The 15,090-nt window shown below is 38.0% G+C and overlaps 1 protein-coding gene across 4 annotated transcripts in view; it reads left to right on the top strand.

Moving 5' to 3' along the window:
• The window catches only part of ARID4B (AT-rich interaction domain 4B), an 89,784-nt gene that overhangs the window by 17,500 nt on the left and 57,194 nt on the right, over positions 1-15,090 (top strand). For all 4 annotated transcript variants that reach the window (XM_065631644.1, XM_065631641.1, XM_065631643.1 and 1 more), the window contains exon 3: positions 13,892-14,002. In XM_065631644.1, coding sequence (XP_065487716.1) covers positions 13,892-14,002 — 111 coding nt within the window. The remainder of the gene's footprint in view (positions 1-13,891; positions 14,003-15,090) is intronic.

The raw sequence follows: 15,090 nt of genomic DNA, 5'->3' as shown, positions 1-15,090 counted from the left end.
TTGTTTTCTGCAGGTAGACAGAGATCTTAGAATATTTATCTTAGCATTCCTGGCTTTATTCTTAAAGGACTGAAGTAGTTCAACTCTTTTTACTAGACTGGTTTTCTAACTTTGCATAATGATCAAAACTGCATCCTGATGGACATTCAAAATCTCCAGGGAAAAACAAGTAAATGAATGTGACTTGCTGTCAGAACAGTTCTGTTGGATTAGATTTCTAGCATAAACAAGACATATACTTATTTTTGTACCAGTTAGGTCTTAAACCACAAGTTTTAGAAGTTTCTCATTACTTCTGTAGAATTCAGGGCTGTTGTGATGCTTTGTTTCTTGGTATTTATTTTGTCAACTTACACGGTTCTACACAAGACAGATTTATATTTTTATTATTATACAAGTAGTTGTGTAGTTTGGGTTGCAAATACAGCAGAAACTGTCCGTTAGTAATTTCTCACTTAAAATCACATTCCTTTTTCTTTAAATAGCCCGTTTTTCTTCTTCCCCTCCTGAATTGAACTAAAGGGCCTATTCCATCTGTTCCTTTTAACAGATAAAGCATTATGAGTATTGCAATTTCCAAAATCTAATAAGCAACTGTATTAACTACAAGCTATGTTACCAATTTTTTTGTAAGTACTAAGAAAAATGCATTATGAAATTCTAATCCATTATAATGGGATGCCTTTGAGGCTAAAAAAACCCACAGCTGTAATAGCCACAAGATTGCAGGATTTCAGAGCAGTGAATACGAGGACAAGGCAGCCAGCTTTGGCCTAAATAATTTGCTGAGAGGAAGTGGGGACTGACTGCAACAGTTGAGCTTTTAAAACTAAAGAAGTGAACAGATTGTTGCTGAGCGGAGTTGCGTACAGTGTATTTTTAAAATTAGTATTATGATAAGTTGAGCTCTAACCAGCGATGAAACCATGTGTATACTTCCTGTCTGTCTGAGACATCGCACAAGTGCCTGGGGGTGGAAGAATGAATTTTGACACACATCAGCATGTATCAGAAGTGGTAATGCTGGTATTGCTTTTGCTGGAAAAGAATAGAGTGGTTTTCTGGTCACTTTGGTTACTTAGTCAATGGGGTAATGTACAGAATCTTGAAAAGCATAGATAACTCTTCAGAAATCTTTCCTGTTCCATAGCTGCCTTTATCACACTATTGTGTTTTAATTGTGAGAGTTCCTTGTTGATTCATAATTTGAGTGTGAATACCTATAGCCAGATTAGGCTTAGTCTGAACTACTACCTCGAACTTTGCTTGATCATTCCTTTAATGTTGTATTTAGTAAGACTGTTGATTTAAAGCCTTGAAGAGATGGAATATTAATTTCATCCTTTATGATCTCTCCAAGTAACTAATTACACAGAATGTTAACATACTTTTTTAAAACCTAAAAGCTTTGTTCATCCTGCAGCCAGGGGATATTTTTAATGCCCTAGGCTGCATGATTAAAAAAATCTTGCAATATTGCTTCTTTCCTACACAATGAAAGAGCACTTCAGTCTGACACTGTGGGCCAAATGCAGTGAAGGACCGTAAGCAGCAGACCTGGAAGTGTTTGTGATGCTTCTCAGTGTGAGTAAGGGCACTGCAGTATACAAAATACTCCTTTGTATTATGAACATGTAAGCATGTGGCACTGGATGCTCTGCTGCTGGGCAGAAAGACAAGTAGTCAGGTCGAAGCGCTTTACAAAGTAGGGTAGAATTTGTGGGATGGTTAGCACGGGACCTGTCTGCAAGCACCTACGACTCATTCAGATATCCCATTTCCTTTAAAGTGGTTCATGGTGTGGATTTGCAGTAGTCTGGATCCTCTGGGGGAGAGAGCAGGGTGCTTTATTCAATAAGCCAAGATTCCCAGTACATAGAACTGAGAACTTTGCACGAGCTGCCTTTTAATCTAAGGTTTTAGCATCTGGGATTGAAGACAGCCAACAGGCTAAACTGGGGAGCCATCAACAGTCAGCACACTTGCTAGAGTTTCATGGTAAGGTATGTGCCACGTTAACAGTTTGCTGCTATTGAAAATGGAACGTGCTGCCTGGTATTTCCTTGTCCCCTGGGGGACAGTTCTTGGGGAAAAATAGCCAATAAATAAATGGAACATGAGACAATGTCATAATCATGCCAAAAAGGCAAATGTCATGCTGGAATATTGAAGTATTATTTGAAAATCATGTGAAATAATTGGTTTGTTTTTCTCGCAATCAATTAGGCCATACCCGTGTCAATTTTTGGGCACCAACTTGAAGAAATATGTTGAGGTAATTAAATCAAACTCCAGGGGAAAGCAATTAGAAGTATAAGGTGTCTTAAAAATATGGCCTGTAGGTAAAATTTACACAATAACCTTTTGTGGTTGGTTGGTTGTTTTTTATAAAGATGAGGTTACTCTAAGGAGTTACATCTCTTGAAAGCCACAAAGCAGAAGCACACTGGTCTCCATGTGCAGTATTGATAAGACAAGCAATAATAGCAGCAGGGAATATTTAGATGAGATGTTATGGAAAACTCTGTGGAATATGTTGTATGCAGAGAGTGCGAAATAGTGTAAGCAGTGGAATATGTTGTATGCAGAGAGTGCGAAATAGTCACTCCTGAATTTAAGAATAGATATGACAGACATCTGTTATGAATAATGCAGCTAAAATGATCCTACTGAGAGGAACAGCCTTGATAACCTTTTATGTGTAATTTTTTGTTTGTTTTTTTTCCCAGAAATCACATCCATCCTAATTGAGTCTTCGATTAAGTGGTTAGATCAAGTTATTTCAGATGTTCTGTAGGTACTTTATAAACTAATTTTCACAGTTGTATCTGAACGTCTTGTCCCTGGCCAGCAGTTTTACACTGAATGACTAGGCAGTAGTTGAGGGAGCAGGGCAGAGTTAAGCATCTCACCTCACCTGTCTAAAATTTCTTGTGTTGCTCTATAGTGTTAGCCATTTTATACTACCATGCTTTCGGCAGACTCTTGTGTACAGCTGGCTGCTACAAACACATTTTGTCTCTAGAACCACAGTGCGCACATTCTTAGTTCCTGTATACTTGGATTTGTGCGTAGCTTTGATGTGTAGATCGGTTGTGCTTAATTTACTAAATAATCTGCCTTTAGGAGGGATTGATTCTTAATAAGAAAAATACTGTGTTTTCAGTTTGTTTCGTATTTATTTTTTTTGTTTCCTATTGGTTGACAGTTGTGTGTAGCTTTAATATTACTTTCGGTACTCCCCCATCATTCTGCAAGTTAGCAACAATGACAAAAAACAAATCCAAAGGCTACGTGTGATTTTTTTATTCATTTTTTTTTTTTTTTAAATTACGTAATTACTCTGGTAAATGTGTTATTCTGTTACATTTTTAATGTGATGTTAAAAAAGTCCTTTGTATTAAATTACAGATCAGCTATAGTAATGATTTAATACAAATATACAAGATAACATCTTAAAATGCTTAGAATTTCAGAATATAATTTTATCAATACATATTTAAACATTACAAGGCCGAGAAAATCATAGCTGTAATTAGTGAGTTGACTTGGGTCAACGTTTGAGAAATCTCATTCTCCTGGGGGGGGTTTTGGATGAGTACGTCATCCCTTCAGCTTTCTCTTTCTGTTCTAATCTAGGAATAAAAATAAATCCTCCTCCCATTTCCATCCCAATAATTAGTTTAGGAAGTTTTGTAATAAGTATGGAAATAAACCAAGGCAAGAAATTTTCTTTTGTATTTATAGAAAAAGCAGTCATGGTTTATGGTTTGTTTTGTTTTTATTTTTTCTTTTTAAGGTTCAGGTTTTCAAATTGTGGTATGAATTTACTTCTGAAGCTCTACATGATAGAAAATAGTTTTAAAAATAGATTATAATAAACAGAAGCTTAATATGCTACAATTTCAGTGAAAAAACTCAATATTCTTGGAAAATGATCCTATTTTAATTTCTATTTACCATTCCTGTTCTTCCTATCAGTTTCACTATCTAAAAAGATTGTTATATTTTTCTGTCAACCAAAATGATACAAACAATTCCTTTCACACATATAGATTTTTCTGTTCTATATAGTGTTATACTGATTTTTTTTTCTTTTTAGAACTAATTTATTAAAAAGAAAACAATCATTAAATGATCTTTGAGTGGAACTAAAAATATTGCCAAAGAATTATCAAATGGTTTTAAAACCAATGTTTTCTTTTCTCTTGAGATTTCATTCTTCATTTTTCAGCCTTCATATGGTCCTATATTAGTCACTTGATTATGTTGTTCAGGAACAGCCTGGACTGGTTTGTTTGGTTAAACTATCTAATAATCTTTTGTTCCAATCCATTTGGAACATAAGCATATCATTATCATATCGTTCTTTTCAGTTCTTTGAAACATCCGAAGTTTTTCGTAGAGTAAGCAGCATCTCTAGACAGAATTGTGGCACATTTTTAAAATTGAGGCAAGTTATCCAGACTGAATAATTTAAACAATGCTCTTAAGTATTATCTGAAGCTTTTAGTTGAAAAAAAAGTCAAGAGAAAGATTTAATCTAACTTATTTTCAAGTGCAAAACAGGTGTCAAAGACATTCTTTTTACTAAATTATTTTACCCTCTAATAACAAACATATTATTGATTGCTTCCTTTTTTTTGGTCTTAAAATTCTTCATACCTGAATATGTTTTTGTTCTTGCACTAAACACATGAAATCTGGAACAAGTCTTTCAGATATCTGTGACTAAAAAAGTCTTCATTGAGAAGCTCCTTAATTCAAGTTATTACATTTTTTAAAATCTGTACTATGTAGAAGTTTAATGTTCAGACTTCACTTGGAACATATCAAAAAAGTCTGACTAAAATTAATGAAGTTGGACGATTTGCAGTGCTAAACTATAATGCTAAGTAGCTTGAATATTTGGTTAAACCTTACAGAAAAATTGAAGTCTGGTAGCTATGCCAATGATTGACTTCCAAAAAGATTTTATATTCAGAGAGATAAACAGCAGGAACAGGCATTCAAAATATCTTTCCTTTATGTGTTTTTTCAGCAATACAGAACAAGAAGATACCTACAGAAGGAATTGTAAAGAATTGGCATTATTTTTAGAGACACTGATCAGTGGTTCATGAGTGATTGATTAAATAAAACATTTTATAGAGTGATATGCTATACTGATAGAAAGAATACAAAATTCCATTCTTAGATCTGGAAGTAGCAGAGAAACATTGAATGCCTACTTGCCCTTGAGTAAGATAAGATACGCATTAGCCCCATTCTGCAGACTTGAAAGTTGGTACGTGCCTGCTGGTTTGCATCCTTGTGCAGGAAGTCTGTGACTGAATTAGGAACAGAACTGGAATTCAGTGGTTTTTATTCAGTGTGGTGGGGAAAAAACAACAAAAACAAAACATGAAATACTGTATTTTTTCTGGATTGTCTGTTTTGAGTAGGAAGTGCCATAATTACAGTTTGAATGTTTGAAAATGACCCAACTCAGTAAATTTCTGGTAGAGAATGAAGTTGCTCTTTGATAACAGTTAGGATAGACTGACTTTTAAATCTTTTTCTTTGAAATCTTTCTCATTCTCTCACTAGAATTAAAATATTTTTATAATTCTGTATCTATCAACTTGGTGTAGTTCCAAAAACAAAACAAGTAGTAGTGTTACTACTAGTTCCATACAAATTCAACTTTACACAGATAAGTAAAGATAATGAAAATCTATTTTGCACTTAAAACAGTTAAATTAAATAAAGGAAGTATCAGCTGTGTGGTTACTGAATTGAACCTCTCTTTTTGGGTCACTTGGTCCTTCATGATGTTAGAACCTATAAATCCTTTCCACATAGCTCATTTTTAAACAGAGAGGAAAATCAGCTTTTGCACCTTTTCACATTTTTAAGAACTTTAAATAAGCTAAGCATTGAACTGTTCTAACTGAATAATTTGAAATAAAATAAATATCCCCTTTGCACCTGTAGAGAACATTAAAGCTGTCAGAAGTTGGTTTAATACTTCGGAGGACATCTGTCCACTGGATTCTGGTAACTTCCAACTTCAGGGAGTGGGAGGAAGAGAGAAGGAAAAGGGGAAATGCCACAATTACATGCTGTATAATGTTTGCTTACAAGACTAGTGAGGTGTTACTTGAAACTTCCTGTAGATTTTCAATTGAAACTTGAAATAGGTTTCATTACAAGAAGCTCCCTTGCCCCCCCTTTTTTTAATTTAGAAAGGTTCTGTTTGAGCATGATGTTCCTACAGGAATTTTTATTTGTGGGCAAAATGTTGATGATAATAAACCATTTTCCGTTAGAAATTTCAAAATTATTAGTTTTGTCTTTCTCTGAAATGTGCAACAGTAACAAAAACAAGCCAAAACCTGATTTTTCATCCAGAAGAAAATTTGTCATAAGCACACTCTTGGGCTTTCATGTAATAGCCTTTTTATACGAAAAACATCACTGCCCTTCATTCTATGTTGTAGTTTATAAGTTTCCAGAAGAATTCTTCCTGTTTCCTGTTGCAGTGTTCTCATTTCTGGGAGATGGAAAATGGGGCGATGGATTTACTTTTTTTTTTTTTTTTTTTTTTTTAAGGAGTTATCTTCTGGGCTTCAATCTTTGTTTCAGTTGTATTTGTCTCTGAGGAGTTATGTGCCTCATTAACAAGGTTGTACAAGGGTTTTAAAAGTTTCTAATCATGGTTGCTCTGAAAATGAGGAATGTATTTGAAATCAACTATACGTATATTATCTACCAAATTGAGTGCATTAAATGTGCTATAGTAATAGGTTTTTTTACTGAAGATGTTATTTACTGTAAAGTTGAGTGCCCTCCTAACCACAGCAGGTTGAGCTGTAAGCAAAATCTTGCACTCTTAATTACACTCAGAACTTCTGTTTAGTAAGAGATTGATTCTGCAGTGTGTGGGCAGATCTCTGCTATTGGGTGGAACTTACTGCAGTTTGAAAATACTTAAGGTAATAATCTTTAAGATAAATATCTTGGTAATTGGACAGAAAGTTTTTTAATGTCGTCTTTGTGGGGTTTTTTTGTTCGTTTGTGGTTTTGTGTGTGTGTGTTCTGGTGTTGTTGGTGGTGTTTTTTTTTCCCCTCACCTGTTCTCATGAAAACAGTTCTTCAGAACTTGTCTAGGACGTGTTGGATTTACATGTTTTCCAAAAAATCATGGTATTTTTGAAAAGGGAGTCTTTTCAACCATTCATTACCCCAGAGTGTCTGAAACGCTATTGGATGACTTTGGGATGGCTGTTAATTCTGCAGAATGGAATGGGAGTTTGTTACTGGCTATGTGAAACTTTTGCCCATCATTATCATAGATTGATTTTGGTTGGAAGAGACCTTCAAGATCATCAAGTCCAACCATTAACCCAACACTGGCAAGTCCACCACTAGAAGACTTGCGGATCTAGCTGGGTTTTGGGTTGAAGTAGTGGGGTATTACTGATGTTTTTTCCCCACTAATTTGTGGGATTGAAGATGACTGAGATTGGAGTAGTCAAGTATGTATGTGATGGTTCTGCCTGCAAACTGGGTGCTTCCATGTTAACTTATGGAAGATGGTGATACCACGAGAAAACGCGTCCTTTGGAAAGATAACTTCAAATTACCATAGATAGCAGAAAAAAAGTTTTGCCACTGTTCCTTTCTTAATATGAATGAGAAAAAAAAATAGACATTGAGGCTCATGAATTTTCTTTTTTCAACTCAAGAATTAATTTGGATGCCTGGCAGTGAGAAGGGGGAGAAGATATTGAATCTTGAATAAGCTTTTTTTGAACCTTGGTTATCGAAAATAAAGAGATGTTAAATTACAATTTAAAAACTAAAACCAGACCTTTCTTTTCAGTAGTGTGTGTGGGTTTTTTTGGTTTTTTTTCTTCTCGAAAATGTTTCACTAGTTTCTTGACTCAAGAGTCTTGTAGAGTCAGTAAACACCAAATTTTGAATATTTAATACAAGCTGAAATCCTGGCTTTTCAAACTTTGTCTCAATGTGAGACAAAGGGAAGGTACAGACCCAGTTTTCTCTTTGCGTATTAATCTGAAAGTGGTCCTGCAGGCTTTCCTACTAAGCATGCCTGCTATGTTTCGAGATTGAATGCGTAATCTTGTTTTCATGTGGTTTACTTGGAACATCCTGTGTGTGGTGCAGAGGAATACAGACCAGGAGACAGAATTAACATATTCAACACAGGCTGTATTATACGTGCTTATGGGCACAGGGCAACGTAAAGCAATTTTGTCAGCTGCTGTACAGCATGACAGACTTCACAAAGGAATTAGAATATCCTAATGCAGCACAGTTGAAACAGGAGGTGTGAGGATGATTTCATCCCATGTAGATGGAAAATATCTAAATGTCTGGAAAAACTGGAAAACTGACCTCTTTAACAGCCTTAAAAGGTTCGTGAAAGCATGATGCTACTATATTAGATTGCAACGTTAAAATGTTTATTCTATAGTGCTCTGGAGGGATCTGTGCGTTTCCCCCCTCACACTTGGAAGACCAGAACTATTAATACTGATGTAAATGTCCAAATTCAGAAGATGTGCAGGTTGTTTTATGATGTGGGCATCTAGCCATTTATCAGTCCTTCCAAGTATAATCAGCTCGAAGGCTGGAGCGGAACCCTTCCAGCAGCCCGCTTTGCCTGCCAAAGAAAATTCAGCCACTGAATTGGTGGAAATTGCTGACTGGTCACCTAGAGACTGCTCCTTATTTAAGTGGTAAACCAGCTTTTCAGCTGCGGCAGCTTGTTCTGTGTGTAGAAAACCCCGTCTGTGCACAGCAGTTGTGAATTGAGATAGCAAAGAAAACTACTCATCCTATTTCCATTAATAAAACAAAATTAAGTAGTAATAGTAGTAGCATGGCAGTTGCCTGTTAGTTTGGGTTTCCTAACAGAAGGTGCAAAACGGCGGGAAATCCTTTTTATCCCTTCTTGCTCACCCAAGAGAATACCAGAAATTATTACGGTCGGGTTTTGACTGTTGATGTAGGACACAGACCCTAACGCGCACTTGAGCGCTGTTCCGGCGGAGCGGCAGCCCCAGCGGCAGTCAGCAGCGCGGCCGGCCGGGCGGTACCGCCTCGCAGGCGCCTGCGGCCGTTTGCCGGTACCGCCTGGGACGGGGTCCACCCGGCGCCGCTCAGGGTTCCCCGGGCGAGGCGGGCTGAGTGAAGTGCGGGTTGGAAGCGGTACCAGGCGGACGCCGGGAGTCGGGGCCACGGCCGCAGCGGCGGCTGGCTGCCGGGAAGCTCTGCGAGAAGCTTTACCCGGCAATCGCCTTAAAGGGACAAATTTAGTTTAACGGCAATCCGCGCTTAATCTGCCGGAGCCCCGGGCACCTTCGCGGGGGAAGGGAGGGAGGGAGGCAGGGAGGCAGGCCGGCGGCAGGCAGGCAACGCTCGGTGCTGGCTCAGGCAGCCAGAAACTTCTGGCAGCTTCCTGGCTTGGGCTCCTCCTCTTAAAGCGGCAGGGCCCGCCGAGGGGTGGCCGCACCTGCCCTGCACCTGTGCCCTGCGGCGCAGAGGAAGGCTCTCGGAGGAACGCTGCAGCCCGTCTGCTCTTCTGCCGTCCCTAAGGTGCTAAACAAAATCCCTTGGGCTGGGTTTTCCTCCGGCAGCCTTATTGAAGCTAGAGCATCGAATCGGCTGGCTGCAGTTCGTTGGGGAGCTGCTCAAACCGCTGGTAACATCCAGCTTTCAGTACTCAGCATCCCATTTCAACAAATGCTGAGGAAGGTCTCAGTCTTGCCTCAGTCTTTTTCCAAAACAGCCCTTCTGTGCCTCCAGCCTGGCTGCAGCCTCACACTCCGGGGGGGGGAGGTGGTGTGAGGCCTCAGATACAGCCCTCCACCGGTTTCCATTTGGAGAAGAATGCCCATCTTCCGTTGTCATCTAGCAGAACCTGCTCCCCTTCTGGTAGCCTGGCCTCAGTCATTAATGCAAACAAAACAGTGATCCCTCACGTAAGCGCCTGGTTGGTGGGTGGTTTCAATGAGGATCATAAGTACCAGTCTACTGCCAACAGTAAAAAGAAAAAGCAAACCTAGAGGTTAGCATCAACTTCACTTTTCCATTTCCTCTTCTTCATCTTTTAAAAGGCATTCAGATGAGGTTCTTAGGGACATGGTTTAGTGCTAGAGTTAGGTTGTGGTTGGACTTGATCCTGAGAGTCTCTTCCAACTGAAACGATTCTGTGATCTGTGAACTGGAAGGTGTATGGAGAGACTATGGACGCATAGAAACATAAAAAGAGAGGGGAGATCTAGGATGTGTGGTGAAGCTGCTCTGAATGAAAAAAGTTCATGATCTCATTATAAATGAATGATGACACCTGTTAGGCATACTTTTCAGTTTTCCTCTTGAGGAAAAGTTTATTGATGGTTTTATGATCTGGTGCTGAAAAGGTGATTCTTATCTACAAAGTGCAAGAGATTATGTTCAGATATAAAATGTAAATGCAAGTTTGGATTACTTTGTGTTTTAAAATAAAATAGAGGCTGAAGCTGAGGCTGCAGCCCAGAGACCACAGACAGCAACATATGAGACTAGTAGAATTGCTGAAAATGAAGTCTTTAATAATTTTAAGTAGTTCAGAACTCTTTATTGTAGTCTAGTCCAACATTGTGTCTCCTCCTTCCCCTTAAAGACCATTGCAGTGCTTCTTATTAAGATAATTTCAATATGCTTGTAATACCTTTTCCAAGATTCTGAATCATATTCTCAGATTTTAGCTGCATTTTAACATACCGTTTGTTTTTGTTTTTTTTTTTTTCCCTGGTAACCTGCACTGAAAAGCAAAGAAAGAATAAACCCAAATCCTGCCAGATCATTTCAAAATTAAATAAGCAAAGATATATTCACTTTCAGTGTAAAGATGTCTATTAAATGACGTAAGCACAAAGCAGAGAAGGGATAACAGAAAGATAAAAATAGCTGTATACTTATTTTTAATCTCTGTCTAATTCTGGTGGAATTGAATAAAACCTGCCTGAGAACAGGTGACTCATCTAGAGTTGGTGAAAATGACAAAGTAGTGGTAAGGATTATCTGAAATTAACGCCAGACTTTGATCATTACTGTTTACTTTTCTAGTTTGCATTCTCTATGATGCATCACATCTTGCTAGTTGTTTTAACTTATCACTTTCAGCTGATACTATCAGTAAGAATGAGGGAAGCATTCTGAAAATCTCAGTTAAGTGATTTTGGAGAAAAAGCCCATATAATTTGTGTTTCAATGGAATAATAAAATCGCAGAAAATTTTCCTATACGTATCCACTGAAGATTTCACATGGTTATTTTAAAATGTATAACGATTTATAGTGGTAATTTAAGAAATGCATTTAATTGGTATAAATTTTCCTCTCAAAAGCCACTTTAGTACTGTGTTTTTAGTAGACATACCTACAGTGGTAAGCAAACGGTACATATGTGTGCTATCCATTGAAATTACTCTATTTACAATGGTAAATATTAACTAATTCCAGTGAAAGGAGTTAGCTATTGTGACAGGAACTTCAGGGGAGTTTGAAATTAACTGGTGTGGTTGTGACAGAAGTCAATTGTTACAGATGTTTGTTCTTCAAATTAATATCCTTTTCGGAAGAATCCTATAAAATAAGCCAGGGTAGTGATAAAGTATTCACAAAGATTGGTGATTATACTCTTAATAAGAGTTTTAAACCCTGTTTTAAAGTTTAATTGTTGACTTGCCTGTTCCTCTGCTCTAAACTTCCAAACAAAGACCAGAGCTTCAGATTGTCTTGGTTCCCATCACTGTAGAACTACTTTTTTAGTTAATGCTCAGTAGTAGTGAAGAAAAAGCATTCTTTATTTTCTGTGAGTTAACGTTATGAGTTGGTCTTCGAGATAATTTATTTGGCTGTATAGGGAGGTATAGACTGATACTGACACAACCAGCTCTTGAAGTGTTTGTTTATAGAATTCTAACTATGTGTGGACCCATCTGGGATGTCTCTGTCTTGTTAAAGTAATCTCAATACTCCATGATTTCTTTTAAGTTTAGAAGATCAACTGACACGAAATACTATCATCATTGTAGTAGTTTCTTCACTAAAGAGTGGGGGAGAGCAGGAGGGATGCCTCCCCTTTTAGAGCTTTACTGACTTTGCAGCAGAATACATCACTACTTGCCCCTGTTCAGATTTATATTTTGCAAAGCAGCCACTACTTAGTACGCTCTACTGAGAGTACTAAGCAAAACCCAGTTTATCACCATCAGAGTCCCTGTTTCAGCATCATCTCAAGTGGAGAAAAGCATTGCAGCCTGCCTTGAAGGCAAGTACATTTACATTGTTAGACAAGCAAGAAGGGAATGAATTTCAGAATCCCAGCACTCTTAACAGATGCCTCATTAGTTGAATTTTATTAAGTCTGGAATACAAATGGGTATGTGATCATGGATATGCTTCTAACAGAGTAGTATATCCTACTACTCTGCACGCAGTTACGCATCATGCATGCAGGGAGAGAGAAGGAGGAATTCATTAGAGCATTCATGCTTCTGATGATTTTAAGTGCAGATTGATAACAGTTTTCTGGTACTCTGAAATATATTCTGTTACTTGAAAATGAGAGCCAGCCTTGAACAGGGTCAAGGTAAAAACATCATTAGTAGGGAGCGAACACTGTAGCATCTCATGTCTCTCAATTTCAAGTTCTGCAAAGCTTAAATTTCTTAAACATCATGCATTGAAACATTTGGGTACATATTCACATGCCTTTACTTCTGATGTATTGGAGTTAGAAACTACCAATGGAAATTACCTGATGCTGAATGCAAGCACATCAGCATCAAATAGTAGCTCTGAGATCTGTGAAGGAGTTTATCTCTATATTCTACCCACAGAGAGCCTAGGTATGCCAGAGTTGCCGCTTGTAAACTGTGTTTGAATCCTCAAGGTGCGGAAACATGATGTGGGCTGAGACAAGGGCTTAGATTCTCTTTGCAGCTCTTATTTAGGTCTGCATGGAGGCGTGCAGCTCTTGGAAACGTGCCTCACTCCTGTTGCGTGTCGCCTTCTGCCTTCTCTCTTCTGACTGGCATTCTATGAATTGATAGTGAGGTGGTTCAGTCATTTAGAATCTCCTCCTCCAGATTACACTAGGAGAGGTTGTGTGAGAAGATAGACCTCCTTTGAAGGAACAGAGCCTTCATGAGCTCACTCTGCATACTAATTGGACCCCTGTTGTCCTCCTACCCTCAAACTCACTTATTTCCCTCCTCTTCTATTTCTTTTTGCCCTGTTTAGGTGTCATCTGTTCCTCTGTGGCTTGTTACAGAACCTTGTCTTATGTCGGAGCGTTTCACCTTCATTGTGTGTTTATCCTACCTTTATTACCTGACTGTACTCTGCCCTTGGGGCTGCTCTCCTGGTGAGCGCCCACCTATATATTTACTTTGTTCAAAAGTGAGAAAGCAAGTCTCTTCAGAGTTCTAGTTACTAATGAAAAATGAGCTGTAATTGTTTGAGGGAAATAAACACCTGTGTATTCAAGAGATTTGGTCTTGAGGCAGTTAGAGGAGAAAGCAGAGCACTTGGTTGGCCTTCACCATTGCAGCAGAACTGATCATCTGCTGTGTCTTCAGATGGTGCAGAGGCTGGAGGCTTATGTAGTGCTGGTTGCAGACAACTGTGGTATCAGTTTATTATATTTATGGTAGTCATTTTATGAGCTTGGTATTGCGTTCTGTGTTTCTGCTGCTATGATATACATATGCTGTCAGGTTAAGTTTTATTGGGTTGTTTTGTAACACTGTCCACAAAAGCTAGCAAGACCATGAGAGCTATATTGCTGGTGGCCAGTAATTAAAAACTAGTTGTTTCTCTTTCTGTTCCAGGCCATTGATGAGCCTCCCTATCTCACAGTGGGCACTGATGTGAGTGCAAAGTATAGAGGAGCCTTCTGTGAAGCCAAGATCAAGACAGCAAAAAGACTTGTCAAAGTCAAGGTATGTGGTTTTCTTGCAAGCACTTTTTGGGGGTAAAAAAGTCATGGATGTTAAATAGCATAATGTGAAACTTCCTTATAGTCTCAAGACAGCTGAGAGGCTGTCCTTTCTTTGGAGAAGTAATTGATAAAAATATGACAAATGTAGGCTTATGTATGGGAGTATGTTATCAGAAAGTAGATTTAATATGGTTTATTTTATTTCAGGAGCACAGGTCACTGCCATTTGGCAGTGGCAACTAGGTAATGCTTCAGGAATAGGATGGAACCCTGCTGTCTTCCAAGAAAGACTTGGCATATTGAGTCCTACAGAATAGCAAGCAAGGGATCTCACCTAATCTTTATGATGACTAGTTAATGACTCAATGAATCAATGTGAGCAATGTGCAGTACAAATAAAAATTGTAGAGAGGGAATGCAAGATCCTTGGACATTTAAAGTATCATTTCTAGAAATAAAAAGAACAATGTTTGGGTTTGGTTTTATTATATAGTAAGTCTACACTGCAAAATGGCCTTATATTTCCATTTGGATAGTGTTGCCCTCAAAGCTGCTAATCTGAGAGCAGGTACTACTTTTTTGCTCTACCTTTTAACCTCATACAGAAATGTAACAAAGCAAGGATCAAAAGCACTTAAGAAACATAAATGCGATTGTTGCTCTGCAACAGAGTTATAGTGGCAGAATATTTTTCTTATATCTACTGTAAATATAAGTGAAAATGTGTGGATTGTGAGTGGTGATAACCTGTTATAGAAGAGCCTCCATTATAAACTGTCATGCTCTGTTTGAATCTGCTCTCATGCTATGACTGATTTTTGCCTATAGTATGTATGAACAAGAGAGCAGGCCATCTCCAAAAGTCCTGGTGGGAAGGACTATTGTCACTTATTTGATAATAATGTTAACTATAATAATAAGATGTTAGTCTTAAATCTGACATCTTTAAAAACCGTTAGAGTAAATTAGCGGTCTTTTAATTTCATTAGTCATAACTCTTAACAGCATCAGCTGGTCTATGCTTTACAGCACCATTGAGTTAAGTGACTAAATATTGGTTTTTAAGCTGTTAAGTATCACTATTTAAGT

Source organism: Caloenas nicobarica, chromosome 3 (assembly GCF_036013445.1).
Source record: "Caloenas nicobarica isolate bCalNic1 chromosome 3, bCalNic1.hap1, whole genome shotgun sequence".
Classification (NCBI taxonomy): domain Eukaryota; kingdom Metazoa; phylum Chordata; class Aves; order Columbiformes; family Columbidae; genus Caloenas; species Caloenas nicobarica.
The sequence above is the reverse complement of the archived record's forward strand: the minus strand, read 5'-3'. Positions and strand labels throughout refer to the sequence as shown.